The sequence below is a fragment of the Mizuhopecten yessoensis genome, unplaced genomic scaffold (genome assembly GCF_002113885.1).
Source record: "Mizuhopecten yessoensis strain PY_sf001 unplaced genomic scaffold, ASM211388v2 scaffold2905, whole genome shotgun sequence".
Taxonomy (NCBI): Eukaryota; Metazoa; Mollusca; class Bivalvia; order Pectinida; family Pectinidae; genus Mizuhopecten; species Mizuhopecten yessoensis.
In genome coordinates this window covers 125,451-138,616 of record NW_018404778.1, presented here as the reverse complement: position 1 = coordinate 138,616, position 13,166 = coordinate 125,451, and the positions used below count along the sequence as shown (strand labels likewise).

At 36.4% G+C, this 13,166-nt stretch overlaps 1 protein-coding gene across 2 annotated transcripts in view; it reads left to right on the top strand.

The window, feature by feature from the left end:
- The window catches only part of LOC110446642 (intraflagellar transport protein 57 homolog), a 24,509-nt gene extending 22,003 nt beyond the window's left edge, over positions 1 to 2,506 (top strand). For both annotated transcript variants that reach the window (XM_021491896.1, XM_021491895.1), the window contains one exon: positions 1,093 to 2,506. In XM_021491896.1, the coding sequence (XP_021347571.1) occupies positions 1,093 to 1,280 (188 nt within the window). In that variant the 3' untranslated portion in view covers positions 1,281 to 2,506. The remainder of the gene's footprint in view (positions 1 to 1,092) is intronic.
- Positions 2,507 to 13,166: the final 10,660 nt, after the last annotated feature.

The window sequence follows — 13,166 nt, the reverse complement described above, 5'->3', positions numbered from 1 at the left end:
GACCTACTTCTGTCACACACAGATATAAACACACTTTGTGTTCAGCATCCAGGGGACCTACTTCTGTCACACACAGATATAAACACACTTTGTGTTCAGCATCAGGGAGACCTACTTCTGTCACACACAGATATAAACACACTTTGTGTTCAGCATCAGGGGGACCTACTTCTGTCACACACAGATATAAACCCACTTTGTGACACTTATATGAACACAGTATCTTAAACAGACAATTTTCCTGGGGAAGATTCTGTGTGCTGGGGAATTAAAAATAAAAATAAAATGTAAGCATATACCAGGTAACCCCCCTCAAGATGTTTTAAGTTGTTTTCCTGCAGATGAACATTAAGTCTTTAAACATAGATAAGTCCCAGGTTGTAAATATTAAATGTAAAGGTCTGAAATTGTGAGTCTCCCTTCAAAATAGCAAGTCAGCAGAAATGGAGAATAATAGGTTTTTGAGTTTTACAAATGAAAACAGGTTAATTGATAAAATAAATGAAATGCAACTGAATTAGATAGAAACATTGATTAAATTGCAATGCTTCTTGCTACTGTGGCCGATTTTAATTGTACGTAGGATTACAATCGCTTTGTAGTGTAGCGCTGGAGGGAATTTCCCTTTAGCTCAGTGGTAGAGGCCCTGACCAGGCAGTCTGGGGTCAGGGCTTTTATCCCTGGTGGAAGCATACAGCGCTCTTTCCTGTTGCAAACGGTGCGTGAGGCCCTTTGAGGTGACAGGGAGTTAGAACCTGGCCATGGGTTGCAGTGCTGTTCAATGCCGAACAGATTTAATTTTGTCAATGAGCTTGTTATATAGATATATATCAGGGATGTACAATTCCACCAACCTGATGCTCGAGGATTGTAGATTGTATGTTGGAACTATAGTGAAAGATTTCGACATTCATTATGAAAATAATGATCACCTAGTAAAACTTTTCAAAATCAAATTGTACGCCACTGTATATAATGTACATGTGCCTGTTTAGTAAGACTGGATCTGTAATAGGAATGTTAAAGTAGGGTGAGCTGTGATTTTCTATACCCAGGTAATTAAAAACATGATTTTGTGGTTGATGTTGACAGCTCCACTGGTGAAGATCAAACAGGCCATCCAGCAGCTGAAGAAGGAAAACATGCAGATGGAGATACGGATGGGTGTGGTGGAACACGTGCTGTTACAGGCCAAGCTCAAGGACAAAGCCTCACAGAACAAACAGCTCCACAGCAACACCACAGCCAATCAAGACAAGTTTGACTACAGCACATACTAGATACAGCCAACCAGGGCACTTGTTACATCAGATCTTTCTGCAGTGAATCAGGACGGGTACTAAATACACCCAGTCAGGAATTCAGATGAGGAAAGGATAAGTTTGTATTGTGTTATTTACTATAACCAATAAAAGGACATGTTATGTCAGAGATTAAGAAAAGTTCTCAAGCTTTTGTTGATTGCGATGATAATGCATTTCAAATATAGCTAGTCCAATGACCTGTTGTAACTGCATGGATTCACTACAGCCAATCAGAACTTGTATTACAACAATTAAGTTCTGGAAAAAATGTGCGTCTTTAATCCTTTCACCCCTATGTAACTTTAGTAGACTCTACCATGCATTAATCTAGATGAGTTCATTATGGTCTATAGTGGTGAAAGGGTTAAGTTCATTAATTGTAATTAACATACAGAAAGCTTCTAATTGATTCATAGAACCATATAGAAAACTAACTTTCGAATTGTCAAAGGTTCACTGTACAAACATAAGACTTGTGTGTTCAGTAGCAGCTCTAACCTGACTCTCCTGTAATGAAAATGACTGAGTGTTGTTTTGAATGAGTGTTACTTCTGTGGTATGAGAGAGGTGTGTTAGGGGAGAGAAGTACAGACGCCTGTCCCAGGTTTATAACTACATTGTCATGCTATGAGCACTGTGATAACAAGGATGTGCTTTATTTAATTATCCGTCCAACATTCCAATGTGAAGTTGTCATATTAATTATTGACAGCATTTTGTGTTGTATATAATATTTATTTTATTTTTTATTTTTTTGTAAAGCTCAGTAAATTATGAACTTGTAAGGATATTTTCTACCATATTATTGTTATATGAATCTCCTAAGGAAAATAGTTTCATCTGATGGACCTGTAAAATGGTTGTTTATGATTGGATATTCAGATTAATTAAATGATGATAGATGTAACAGGTACAAAATGATACATGCACAGCTTTTAGTGTAGTAGTAATTACAAACAAATGTGTTTAAGGGAGATAACTCAGGGTAGCATACATCCTGAACACATATCGCTGTTATAATTTGAAGTGTAGCATACTTCTTAAACTCGAAAAATCACTGTTTTAATGTGCAGTGTACATGTAGCATACATCCTGAACTGTTATTGTGCTAAATTTTCTCAATAGGTGATTTATTAAATAACACATGTTAATGTAAAATGTCTTTTTTATCAGATGATCTTTCAATAAAATGAAGGTAGGAACTTTTGGTATTTTGTCTTTTGTACTTTTTTCATAGTTTTTTTAGCTCACCTGGCCCAAAGGTGCAGTGTTGCGGCGTCCGGCGTCAATATTTTACTTTAAACAACTTCTTACTAACCAAAATGCCCAGGGTGATGATATTTGGCCAGAAGCAAACTAGGATGTATGGCTACCAAATGTGTTCAAATAAATGACCTTCACCTATTTTCAAGGTCACAGGGGTAAAATATGTTGAACACTTTAAACAACTTCTTCTGAATAACCAAAATGCCCAGGGTGCTGATATTTGGTCATTAACATGCTCGGATGAAGGACTACCATGTTTGTTAAAATGAATGACCTTCGCCCATATTTAAGGCCACAGTGGTCAATATATGTTTAAATCTTTAAATGACTTGTTTTGTATAACCAAAAGGTCCAGGGTAATGATATTTTGCCAAAAGCATGCTGGGGTGGTAGACTATAAACTCTGTTCAACCTAAAGTCATTGTTCGACATTCAAAGTCACAGGCGTCGTATGTTTAAATCTTTTAATAGGTTCTTATGAATCAAACACTGATATTCTGCCTGCAGCTGTATTTAAGTCCACTTTTAAGATTACAAGTGTGAGATTAATACCAGGTGACCGATTCAGGCCCATTATGCTTCTTGTCTTACAGCACCTTGTATTTTTCTGATGAAAAATGAGACAAGATGCCATGAAAACAGGAAAAGGAAAGATTTTTTTTTATTTGTCCCATGTATGAGACCACATGCCCATTTTAAGGTTACCTGACCATAGGCCATGGTTACCTATTGTGATAGCCTTTTGTCCGTCGTCGTCCGTCGTGCGTTAACTTTTCCTTGTGAACACGATAACTTGAGTAAATGTTAACCGAGTTTGATGAAACTTTGTATGCAGCCATATATTAATAAGATCTCGGACAAGTTCGAAAATGGGAATTACTGGCCAGTAACTTGCAGAGTTAATGCCCTTTGTAATACTTTATATGCAGCCTTATATCAATAAGATCTCGGATGAGTTTGAAAATGGGAATTATTTGACAGTAACTTATAGAATTATTGCCCTTTGTAATAATATTATTACACTATTTTGTATTGGACCTTGTGTTCATGATAACTTGAGTAAATATCAACCAAATTTGATGAAACTCTGTATGTAGCCTTATATCATTAAAATCTCGGATGACTAAGAAACTTAGAATTATTTGACAGTAACTTACAGAGTTATTGCCCTTTGTAATAATAATATTATTCGACCTTGTAAACACGATAACTTGAATAAATGTTGACGGAGTTCAATGAAACTTTGTCCGGTAATTATTTGACGGTAACCTGCAGAGTTATTGCCCTTTGTCATTATATTATTATTTGTCCCCGTGATGTTGATTGACATTACACAAGAATAGATGTAAATTCTTGAGCTACACCTTTTTTTTCATTCATGACGGAATTTTGCTACTAACAAGGTGCTATTAAAATTTTGTGCCTTATTTGATAAATCATTGATTTACGCTTTTACTTGTTTCTTTTAACCAAGAACAGAAGACATACAGTTACCAAGTTTGTTCAAAACAGACCCCTTGGGTCAAAATTGGTGTCACACCCATTTATTTCAGTTATCGTGTTCACAGGGTCCAACAATAATAGAATAACCAAGGGGAATAACTGTGTAAGTTATAGTCAAATTGGTCCAGTATTCAAACTTGTCCAAGATCTCATTGATAAAAAGCTGCATACAATGTTTCATGAAAAAATCGGTTCATATTTACTGAAGTTATTGTGTTCACAAGGAATAACTAATGGACGATGCAGCAAGGTCACTCGGACCGGCGAAAAGTATGAATTGGCCCCTGGATGACAGTCCTAATTTGAATTGGATGTCAGGTGGCCGTTAAGGCCCATGGGCCTCTTGTAGTATGACATTAGTGTCAGTAGTATAACAGTAGTGTTAGTGGTATAACAGTAGTGTCAGTAGTATAGCAGTAGTGTCAGTAGTATAACAGTAGTGTTAGTGGTATAACAGTAGCGTCAGTAGTATAACAGTAGTGTCAGTAGTATAACCGTTGTGTCCGTAGTATAACAGTAGTATAACAGTAGTGTTAGTAGTATAGTAGTAGTGTTAGTGGTATAACAGTAGTGTAAGTAGTATAGCAGTAGTGTCAGTAGTATAACAGTAGTGTTAGTGGTATAAAAGTAGTGTCAGTAGTATAACAGTAGTGTCAGTAGTATATCAGTAATGTCAGTAGTATAGCAGTAGTGTTAGTACTATAACAGTAGTGTCTGCAGTATAACATTAGTGTCAGTAGTATATCAGTAATGTCAGTAGTATAGCAGTAGTGTTAGTAGTATAACAGTAGTGTCAGTGGTATAACAGTAGTGTCAGTGGTATAACAGTAGTGTCAGTGGTATAACAGTAATGTTAGTGGTATAACAGTAGTGTTAGTAGTATAACAGTAGTGTTATACCACTAACACTACTGTTATACCACTAACAATACTGTTATACCACTGACACTTCTGTTATACTACTGACACTACTGCTATACTACTGTTATACTACTGTTATACTACTAACACTACTGTTATACTACTGTTATACTACGGACACAACGGTTATACTACTGACACTACTGTTATACTACTACCACTACTGTTAGACCACTAACACTACTGTTATACCACTAACACTCCTGTTATACCACTAACACTACTGTTATACCAATAACTGACACTAATGTTATACTGCAGACACTACTGTTATAGTACTAACACTACTGCTATACTACTGACATTACTGATATACTACTGACACTACTGTTATACCACTAACACTACTGCTACTGACACTACTGTTATAATACTGACACTACTGCTATACTACTGACACTACACTACTGCTATACTACCGACACTACTGCTATCATACTAACACTACTGCTATACCAGTAACACTACTGTTATACCAATAACACTGCTGTTATACCAATAACACTGCTGTTATACCACTAACACTACTGTTATACCAATAACACTACTGTTATACCACTAACACTACTGTTATAACACTAACACTACTGCTTTACTACTGTCACTACTGACACTACTGTTATACTACTGACACTACTTTTATACCACTAACACTACTGTTATACTACTGACACTACCGTTATACTACTGACACTACTGTTATACTACTGACACTACTGCTATACTACTGAACCTACTGTTATACTACCGACACTACTGTTATACTACTAACACTACTGCTATACTACTGACATTACTGATATACTACTGACACTACTGTTATACTACTGAAACTACTGTTATACTACTAACACTACTGTTATAACACTAACACTACTGCTATACTACTGTCAGTAGTGACAGTAGTATAGCAGTAGTGTTACTTGGCCCCTGGATGACAGTCCTAATTTGAATCGGATGTCAGGTGGCCGTTAAGGCCCATGGGCCTCTTGTAGTATGACATTAGTGCCAGTAGTATAACAGTAGTGTTAGTGGTATAACTGTAGTGTTAGTGGTATAACAGTAGTGTCAGTAGTATAACAGTAGTGTCAGTAGTGACAGTAGTATAGNGTAGTGTTAGTAGTATAACAGTAGTGTTAGTGGTATAACAGTAGTGTTAGTGGTATAACAGTAGTGTCGGTAGTGTAACAGTAGTGTTAGTGTTATAACAGTAGTGTCGGTAGTATAACAGTAGTGTTAGTGGTATAACAGTAATGTCAGTGGTATAACAGTAGTGTTAATGGTATAGCAGTAGTGTTAGTGGTATAACAGTAGTGTTAGTGGTATAACAGTAGTGTCAGTAGTATATCAGTAATGTCAGTAGTATAGCAGTAGTGTTAGTACTATAACAGTAGTGTCTGCAGTATAACATTAGTGTCAGTAGTATATCAGTAATGTCAGTAGTATAGCAGTAGTGTTAGTAGTATAACAGTAGTGTCAGTAGTATAACAGTAGTGTTAGTGGTATAACAGTAGTGTTAGTAGTATAGCAGTAGTGTTAGTGGTATAACAGTAGTGTTAGCAGTATAACAGTAGTGTCAGTAGTATAACAGTAGTGTCAGTAGTATAACCGTAGTGTCCGTAGTATAACAGTAGTATAACAGTAGTATAACCGTAGTGTCGGTAGTATAACAGTAGTGTTAGTAGTATAGCAGTAGTGTTAGTAGTATAACAGTAGTGTTAGTGTTATAACAGTAGTGTTAGTGTTATAACAGTAGTGTTAGTAGTCAGTAGTATAACATTAGTGTCAGTGGTATAATAGTAGTGTCAGTGGTATAATAGTAGTGTCAGTGGTATAACTTTATTTGTCAGTAGTAAGGCAGTAGTGTCAGTAGTATATCAGTAGTGTCGGTAGTATAACCGTAGTGTCGGTAGTATAGCAGTAGTGTTAGTTGTATAACAGTAGTGACAGTAGTATAACAGTAGTGTTAATGGTATAGCAGTAGTGTTAGTAGTATAACAGCAGTGTTAGTGGTATAACAGTATTGTTAGTGGTATAACAGTATTGTTAGTGGTATAACAGTATTGTTAGTGGTATAACAGTATTGTTAGTGGTATAGTTAGTGGTATAACAGTATTGTTAGTGGTATAGTTAGTGGTATAACAGTATTGTTAGTGGTATAGTTAGTGGTATAACAGTATTGTTAGTGGTATAGTTAGTGGTATAACAGTATTGTTAGTGGTATAGTTAGTGGTATAACAGTATTGTTAGTGGTATAACAGTATTGTTAGTGGTATAACAGCAGTGTCAGTAGTATAACAAGTAGTATAGCAGTAGTATAACAGTAGTGTTAGTAGTATAACAGCAGTGTTAGTGGTATAACAGTATTGTTAGTGGTATAGTTAGTGGTATAACAGTATTGTTAGTGGTATAGTTAGTGGTATAACAGTATTGTTAGTGGTATAACAGTATTGTTAGTGGTATAACAGAAGTGTTAGTGGTATAACAGAAGTGTTAGTGGTATAACAGAAGTGTTAGTGGTATAACAGCAGTGTCAGTAGTATAACCGTAGTGTCGGTAGTATAGCAGTAGTGTTAGTAGTATAACAGCAGTGTTAGTGGTATAACAGTAGTGTCGGTAGTGTAACAGTAGTGTTCGTGGTATAACAGTAGTGTCGGTAGTATAACAGTAGTGTTAGTGGTATAACAGTAGTGTTAGTGGTATAACAATAGTGTCGGTAGTATAACAGTAGTGTCGGTAGTATAACAGTAGTGTTAGTAGTATAACAGTAGTGTTAGTGGTATAACAGTAGTGTCAGTAGTATAACAGTAGTGTTAGTAGTATAGCAGTAGTGTTAGTGGTATAACAGTAGTGTCAGTAGTATAGCAGTAGTGTCAGTAGTATAACATTAGTGTCAGTAGTATAACAGTAGTGTCAGTAGTGACAGTAGTATAGCAGTAGTGTTAGTGTTATAACAGTAGTGTTAGTAGTATAACAGTAGTGTCAGTGGTATAACAGTAGTGTTAGTGGTATAACATTATTTGTCAGTAGTAAATCAGTAGTGTCAGTAGTATAACAGTAGTGTCAGTGGGATAACAGTAGTGTCAGTGGTATAACAGTAGTGTCAGTGGTATAACAGTAGTGTTAGTGGTATAACATTATTTGTCAGTAGTAAATCAGTAGTGTCAGTAGTATAACAGTAGTGTCAGTGGGATAACAGTAGTGTCAGTGGTATAACAGTAGTGTCAGTAGTATATCAGTAGTGTCAGTAGTATATCAGTAGTGTCAGTAGTATAACAGTAGTGTCAGTGGTATAACAGTAGTGTCAGTAGTATATCAGTAGTGTCAGTAGTATAACAGTAGTGTCAGTGGTATAACAGTAGTGTCAGTAGTATATCAGTATTGTCAGTAGTATATCAGTAGTGTCAGTAGTATAACAGTAGTGTCAGTAGTATAACAGTAGTGTCAGTGGAATAACAGTAGTGTCAGTGGTATAGCAGTAGTGTCAGTTGTATAACAGTAGTGTCAGTAGTATAGCAGTAGTGTTAGGAGTATAACAGTAGTGTCAGTAGTATAACAGTAGTGTTAGTGGTATAACAGTAGTGTCAGTAGTATAACATTAGTGTCGGTAGTATAACAGTAGTATAACAGTAGTTTAACCGTAGTGTCGGTAGTATAACAGTAGTATAACAGTAGTTTAACCGTAGTGTCGGTAGTATAACAGTAGTGTCATTAGTATAACATTAGTGTCAGTAGTATATCAGTATTGTCAGTAGTATATCAGTATTGTCAGTAGTATATCAGTAATGTCAGTAGTATAGCAGTAGTGTTAGTGGTATAACACTAGTGTCAGTAGTATAACATTAGTGTCAGTAGTATAACAGTAGTGTCAGTAGTAGTTTAGCAGTAGTGTCAGTAGTATAACAGTAGTGTCAGTAGTATAACAGTAGTGTTAGTGGTATAACAGTATTGTTAGTGGTATAGCAGTAGTGTCAGTAGTATAACAGTAGTGTTAGTGGTATAACAGTAGTGTCAGTAGGATAACAGTAGTGTTAGTGGGATAACAGTAGTGTTAGTGGTATTACAGTAGTGTTAGTGGTATTACAGTAGTGTTAGTGGTATAACAGTGTTGTTAGTGGTATAGAAGTAGTGTCAGTAGTATAAAACTAGTGTCGGTAGTATAACAGTAGTGTTAGTGGTATAACAGTAGTGTCAGTGGTATAAAAGTAGTGTCAGTGGTATAACAGTAGTGTTAGTGGTATAACAGTAGTGTCAGTAGTATAAAAGTAGTGTCGGTAGTATAACAGTAGTGTTAGTGGTATAACAGTAGTGTCAGTAGTATAACAGTAGTGTCAGTAGTATATCAGTAGTGTCGGTAGTATAACAGTAGTGTTAGTGGTATTACAGTAGTGTTAGTGGTATAACAGTAGTGTCAGTAGTATAGCAGTAGTGTCAGTAGTATAACAGTAGTGTTAGTGGTATAACAGTAGTGTTAGTAGTATAGCAGTAGTGTTAGTGGTATAACAGTAGTGTCAGTAGTATAAAAGTAGTGACGGGAGTATAACAGTAGTGTTAGTGGTATAACAGTAGTGTTAGTATGATAACAGTAGTGTCAGTAGTATACATGTAGCAGTAGTGTCAGTAGTATAGCAGTAGTGTCGGTACGTAGTATAGCAGTAGTGTCAGTAGTAAAGCATTAGTGTCAGTAGTATAGCAGTAGTGTCGGCAGTATAGCAGTTGTGTCAGTAGTATAGCAGTAGTGTCAGTAGTATACCAGTAGTGTCAGTAGTATACATGTAGCAGTAGTGTCAGTAGTATAGCAGTAGTGTCGGTAGTATAGCAGTAGTGTCAGTAGTATAACAGTAGTGTTAGTGGTATAACAGTAGTGTCGGTAGTATATCAGTAGTGTCAGTAGGATAGCAGGAGTGTCAGTAGTATAGCAGTAGTGTCGGTAGTATAGCAGTAGTGTAGTGTCAGTAGTATAGCAGTAGTGTCTATAACATTAACGTCAGTAGTATATTAGAAGTGTTAGTAGTAAAGCATTAATGTAAGTAGTACAAGAGGTCCAATGGGCCTGCATCGCTCACCTGGTATTAATCTCACACTTGTAATCTTCAAAGTGGACTAAAATACAGCTAAAATACAGCTACAGTCAAACAATTACGTTAGGTTGAAAGTGGGTCAAGGTAATTCATTTGAACAAATTTGGTAGCCCTGATTGCCACAGGCCAAATATCAATACCCTGGGCCTTTTGGTTATTGAGAAGAAGTTGTTTGAAGATTTTAAGACATTTGACACCTGTGACCTTGAAAGTTTGTCAAGGTCATTCATTTGAACAAACTTAGTAGCCCTTCATCCCAGCTTGTAACTGGCCAAATATCAGTACCCTGGGCATTTTGGTTATTCAGAAGAAGTTGTTTAAAGGTTTTAAACATATTTGACCCCTGTGACCTAGAATATAAATCAAGGACTTTTATTTTAACAAACTTGGTAGCCCTTCATCCCGGCATGTTACTGGCCAACTTTAAGCACCCTAGGCCTATTGGTTATTCAGAAGAAGTTGTTTAAAGGTTTTAAACATATTTGACCCCTGTTACCTAGAGCATCAGTCCATGTCATGCATTAGAACAAACTTGGTAGCCCTTTATCCCAGCATGTTACAGGCCAAATATCATCACCCTAGGCCTCTTGGTTCATAAGAAGTTGTTGAAAGGTTTTAAACATATTTGACCCATGTGACCTTGAAAATAAATCAAGGTCATTTTTTGGAACAAAATTGGTAGCCCTTCATCCCAGCATGTTACTGGCCAAATATCATCACCTCTTGGTTATTCACAAGAAGTTGTTTAAAGTAAAATGTTGACGACGGACGGACGACGGACGGACAACGAACACCGCACCGCACCATGCCATAAGCCCGAAGGGCCAAGTGAGCTTATAATATTTGTTTCAGTAGTTTAGCAGTAGACCTAGGCCAATCTTAACCATGGCGCAGACGGGGCCTAACCTTAACCAATCTTCATTACCTGGTCAGTCAAGCGGAAAATCTAGGTCAGAACCAGCATATGAAGCATCGCATGTGATAAGCATCCTTAGATACATAAGCCAAGCAAGTTTAGTTGAGGTGGAATAATTAATAACTTGGAAACTGAGCTTAACCATTCTTCTTAACCTTAGCGCAGACAGACGGACAGACGTCCGAACGAGAATCGCCAATCCGGCCAATAAATAGAACATTTCATGTTTAAACCCCGTTGAACACAATAAGCTTAACACGAATCTGTGTTAATAATGTACGAGGTGATTGTTAAAGTTATTTCTATACAGCATTGTGCAGTACCCGGTTCTAGATTTACGATACAAAGGGCGTTGTTAACACCTACTGGACATACGCTTTACCCGTCATTTGTCTAATGAAGGTTGTACTTTATGAAAACATGAGTGTGACGTGTTATTCTGCATTTAACTGACAATTGATGACTATTCATTTTTACGACATCTGAGTTAAGTAAGAACTATTGCTGAGTGTACGAAACGTATTCAATGTGTTAGAATGTCTAATTAGCTGTATATAGAAAACACAAGAGAAGAAGTCATGTAGCTAGATCGTATCGTGTGCTAAAATCGTGATGTGTGAAGGCATTGGAAATTCTCTAACAATGAAAGAATTTAGCCTTTTTTGAATTGCATAAAGGAATTTGAGTGTCGGTTCATTTTGTAATGCCTTTTCGATGTTTATAAACTAAAAAGCGCATGCTTGAACAATTTATCAAATGTGTAGACACTGATAATACATCTGTAGGAGAAATATAATGTTTGTTCAATAGTGAGACTTGAGTTTCCAAGAGAACACTAAGGCGGGAACTTGACAAATAGACTGAATATTCAAATTAATATATTCTTGCACTCTGCACTCCACCATCCCAATATGACCTTATATAGCAAATCTGGATACTCCAGGTGAAATACTATAGACTATTTGTCCCGAACAAACTTCTCGGACAGAAGGACGGACGGAGTGCAAATCGCAGTGCAAAAGTCCATAAAACATGATATATAACAAGTTCTTTTTAATAACCAACTCAATTAAGTTTTATAATGCATGTCACTAAAACATAATATGTTTGTCAATTGTAGCATCTGCAACATGTAGTGAGTAGACGAACCTTTATAGAGTAATCATTCATGCAATTATAATCTATGTGTCAATTGTAGTAACTACGATCTGACCTATGCGAACAATGTTTCGCAATAAGCAGTCAGTAGAACAACCATAAATACACAATTGATGCGAGTATAATCAACATAGCACTTGTAGTAGGTAAGATATAGATGAGAGTAGTTCTTCTTAACCTTACATGAGGATAAGAGCAATTCTTCTTATCCAAGTTAATGAAGCGTAAAATATACCGTCAAAACCAGCATCCGCGATATGCATTCAGTAGAGCAACCCTAGATACACAACTGATGCAAGCATAATCAACATACCACTTGTAGAAGGCAAGATATAGATGAAAGGAGTTCTTCTTGACCAGGTACATGGACGGATGGTAGCACAGACGGACCCCATTTGTATATCGCCTGCCAACTCATTGAGCGGGGGATAAAAACTATCAAAAAAGAAGCACTCCCATATGAAAGGCAGCATACATATGATTTTAAGAAAGTTCTGTCACATACTCCTTGATCGTGGGATAAAATCATGCAAAAATATGGACAAATAGGAACCTAAATAGTAGATTTGAGAAAGATCCATTCAGTAATTTTTGAGAAAAAGAGAAAACAAAAGGACGGTAAGACGACGGACCACCATCTGATGATCTTGAGCTTAAATCATACAAAACTACGGACCACAGGGAACACATCAGATGAATTTGAGAAAGATTCGTCTAGTCTAGATCAATAACGAGATCTATTAAGGGACGGACAACTGACTACGAGTGAATTGTGATTTGAACAGCTCTTCATCTGATGAAATATGAGAGACCGAGAAACTGTTTGAGAAATGGAAACACTTACAACAAATAATACACATCGTATAAACTGCAAGCGTACACTATACAGTTAGAAAGCTAAGTAAATTTTGCATTTCATGACAATTTCAGGCAATAACGGTACATTTGCTTTTTATTTTTTTCAAAACTGTACGTTTCTTTGATAATTTCCCGCAATTCTTAAATGACAGGGCGGATC